This window comes from Pristiophorus japonicus, chromosome 1 (assembly GCF_044704955.1).
Source record: "Pristiophorus japonicus isolate sPriJap1 chromosome 1, sPriJap1.hap1, whole genome shotgun sequence".
In the NCBI taxonomy this organism is placed as follows: Eukaryota; Metazoa; Chordata; class Chondrichthyes; family Pristiophoridae; genus Pristiophorus; species Pristiophorus japonicus.
In genome coordinates, this window is record NC_091977.1 from 487234338 (window position 1) to 487238284 (window position 3947).

Sequence of the window (3947 nt, forward strand, 5' to 3'; positions counted from 1 at the left end):
GACCCCAGCTCTTTACACTATACATCAATGATTTAGATGAAGGAATTGAGTGTAATATCTCCAAGTTTGCAGATGACACTAAGCTGGGTGGCGGTGTGAGCTGTGAGGAGGATGCAAAAGGCTGCAGGGTGATTTGGACAGGTTAGGTGAGTGGGCAAATGCATAGTGGATGCAGTATAATGTGGATAAATGTGAGGTTATCCACTTTGGTGGCAAAAACACGAAGGCAGAATATTATCTGAATGGCGACAGATTAGGAAAAGGGGAGGTGCAATGAGACCTGGGTGTCATGGTACATCAGTCATTGAAAGTTGGCCTGCAGGTCCAGCAGGCAGTGAAGAAGCAAATGGCATGTTGGCCTTCATAGCTAGTGGATTTGAGTATAGGAGCAGGGAGGTCTTACTGCAGTTGTACAGAGCCTTGGTGAAGCCTCAGCTTGAGTATTGTGTTCAGTTTTGGTCTCCTAATCTGAGGAAGGATGTTCTTGCTATTGAGGGAATACAGCGAAAGTTCACCAGAGTGATTCCCAGGATGGCAGGACTGACATATGAGGAGCGACTGGATCGACTGGGCCTGTATTCATTGGAGTTTAGAAGAATGAGAGGGGATCTCATAGTAACATATCAATTCCTGATGGGACTGGACAGGTTTGATGCAGGAAGAATGTTCCCGATGTTGGGGAAGTCCAGAACCAGGTGTCACAGTCTAAGGATTAGGGTAAGCCATTTAGGACCGTGATGAGGAGAAACTTCTTCACTCAGAGAGTTGTTCACCTGTGGAATTCTCTGCCGCAGAAAGTTGTTGATGCCAGTTCATTAGATATACTCAAGAGGGCATTAGATATGCTCCTTACGGCTAAAGGGATTAACGGGTATAGTGAGAAAGCGGGAAAGGGGTACTGAGGTGAATGATCAACCATGATCTTATTGAATGATGGTGCAGGCTTGAAGGACCGAATGGCCTACTCCTGCACCTATTTTCTATGTTTTCATGTTTCTAATTGCGTCATCACTGCGCGCACCGCCAATGTCCCGGGCTGCCATTGCCCTATAAAAGTCCTCCCACCGCTGGGCGGTGCCTAGAGTTGTTTTTTTCAGCTGGTGCATAGTTCCTGATGCATACTGCCAGAGTGCCTTAAAGATGTGTTGCTTTGTTGACTTTGTGTTTCCTGTTGTTTCACTAGCAGTGCAAGGATGCAGTGTGCGCTGCTTAGCGAGTGCTGGAGGCGCCTTCCACCTGCAGAACAGGGAGGCCATTCGAGGAGGCTAGGCTTGTGGAGGGCTTTGAAATAGCTTGCAGGCAAATGCCTCCTGCACATTGTGCGTGCCGCCGAGCTACGGAGGAGAAGGCGATGTCGGAGGCAACGGCTGCAGAGGCAGTGGGCAAGGACCGCAGACCCCCATTGCAGTCCAGCATGGAGAGAACCAGGGAGATGGCCACAGAGGGGAGGCAAGAGAGGTGTCACAACAAGGCCTTCATCAAGGGCATGCCTTAAGGAGGAGAATGAGGTAGGCAGACTCCCCACACCAGATACTGGGCCAGCAGGCCAGGAGGCAGCCTGCAGCGGAGGCAGATACTGGGCAGCAGCAGCCAGCAGAGGTGGAGGAGGCAGCAGAGCAGCAGGGAGAAGCCAGTGAGCCACCTCACAGAGCAAGACAGCCACACAGACATGGGGGCACCAGGCCATATTGAGAAAGGGTCTTCCGCCAGCAATTCTCATACATGATATGAATGATGATCAGTGCCTGCACAGACTAAGATTCCAGAAGGACGTCGTCACTGAGATCTGTAATCTCTTGCAGGCAGAATTTGAGCCACAGATACGGGTGAGGACAGCCCTGAGTGTGACATCCAAGGTAACTATCGCCCTCAACTGTTATGCCACAGGCTACTTCCAAGCTGCGGACATGTGCAAAATCTCGCAGTTTGCAGCCTACACGTCAATACGGGAGGTCACAGATGCTCTGTATAGGAGGAAGGCTGACTACATCTCCTTCCCCATGAGCAGGGACAAGCAATTGGAGCACCAGTCTGCATTCCTGCGCATTGCCAGCTTCCCCAGGCTCCAGGGGGTCATTGACTGCACCCATGTAGGTCTCAGGGCACCCCAACAAACTCCAAAGCAATTCAGAAACCGCAAGGGCTTCCTCTCCCTCAATGTTGAACTTATTTGCGACCACAACCGCAAGGTTATGCAAATGTCTGCCCGGTTTCCTGGCAACAACCACGATTCTTTCATACTGTGCCAGAGCAGTGTGTCATGCCCCTTCTCTGGTCCCAATGAAGATTGCGGCTGGTTCCTTGGTGACAAGGGCTACACGCTGAGCACTTGGCTCATGACTCCTCTGTGTAACCCTCGAAGTGCTGCGCAGCTCAAGTACAATGAGAGCCTGATGGCCACCTGGACCATCGTCGAACACACAATTGGCATTCTCAAACAGAGGTTCCGTTGCCTGGACCACTCAACGGGTGTGCTGCAGTACTCGCCTGAGCGTGTCTCCATATTCGAGGTGGTGCGCTGCATGCTCCACAAGCTGGCCATCATGAGGGCGCAGCTATTGGAGGACTAGGCAGCAGTGACACCTATGGAGGAGGAGGAGGAGGATGGGGTGGTGCATGAGGAGGAGGTGGAGGCACAGGAGGAAGAGGAGCAGGTTGCGGGTGGGCAGCCACGCAGAATTGCCATTGTGACCCTGCTAGGGAAGCACAAAGCCATCTCATAGCTGTGCGGTTCACATAATTCAATGCTCAGTTGAGCCTACATCTGGCCATGTCCATGGGTCAACCTGTGAGCCCTCTCACACAACAGTCCCGCACAGTCTGATCACAAATTCCAAACACAAAATAAAGATGTATTAGAACCCAAACAATGGGTTTCCAAAATAGTCACATAATCCTTGTGCAACTCCTGATTACCCATCTAATGCAGACTTATCCTTACACTATGCCACAGTGTCTCCCCTGTGGCTGCCTCATGGCTTTGGGAAGGTTGCTGTGTGTCTGTAAAGGAAGCTACAGATGTCCTTCTCGGGCGCTCTCGACCAGCTCTAGCTGCAGACTGGGCCGCATCCTCCTGTGCGCCTTCAGGCATAAGTGGCTGGGGTGAAGCCATGGTTGGCAATCATTGCGGAGTGGCAGATCTTGGCTCAGGGTTGCTGTGAACCAGAGTGGCCACATCAGTCTTCTGGTCTGAGGAGCCAGCGCCACTCCTCCGGGGCAGCACCCCAGCTCTCCCACCAAGCTTCTGGAGCACAGGTCGGTGGATTGGAGTGGCACTGTTAGGCCCCCGTTCGATGTGATGGACCCAGCCGCGATGGCAGAAGTCAGATCTCGCGTAGCCTCCAGCTGAGACTGCATGAGAGCAGCCACACTCTGGAAGCCATCAGAGATGACAGCAGTCAGACGCTCTGTGCTCTGTTGCCCAGACTGAATGAGAGCATTCTGAGCTTCCAGGGCAGCGGCCATGTGTCCAAAGAAGCACAGCCATGCTTGTTCCCTCGCGCCTGTGCTGCAATGGCAGCTGTCACCTCCGCTAAGAGACTCGTCATCACAGCTGGATCCGCACGGTCACTCTGGAATTCCACCATCGTCTACACACTCGCAATAATGGGCTCCATGTTGTGCACAGAGCTCTCCACAATGTGGGAGGCGGACTCCTCCACACTCCTCACCACTTGTAACAGCCTCTCAGTCACCCCTTTTATTGCCGCCAAGAGCTCCGATTGCATGGCCTCCACCCATTGCTCAGAAGCCCCAACATTGATGGGCACACGTTGGCCGCTCTGTGGCTGCTGATTGCTTTGATGTTGCCGGGGCCAGCATGGGAAGTGAAGGCCTTTGTGCAATGTCATCTCTCCCTCACAGTACAATGGTCTACCTGGCTATTGTTTATGCTTGTGTGCAAGCTGCTTGCTGCATGGTGCAATGCGGCTCCTCACCCTCTCGGC

General features: G+C 52.7%; 1 protein-coding gene across 1 annotated transcript; it reads left to right on the forward strand.

Moving 5' to 3' along the window:
* Window positions 1–1727: 1727 nt before the first annotated feature.
* On the forward strand, window positions 1728–2570 carry LOC139269455 (putative nuclease HARBI1). Its single transcript, XM_070888375.1, has one exon. It carries the CDS (start codon window positions 1728–1730, stop codon window positions 2568–2570), a length of 843 nt encoding a protein of 280 aa, XP_070744476.1.
* Window positions 2571–3947: the final 1377 nt, after the last annotated feature.

What these genes read in the sequence shown, in the direction of transcription:
- LOC139269455 (XM_070888375.1), top strand. Translation starts at nt 1,728, where the DNA reads ATGAATGATGATCAGTGCCTGCACAGACTAAGATTCCAGAAGGACGTC.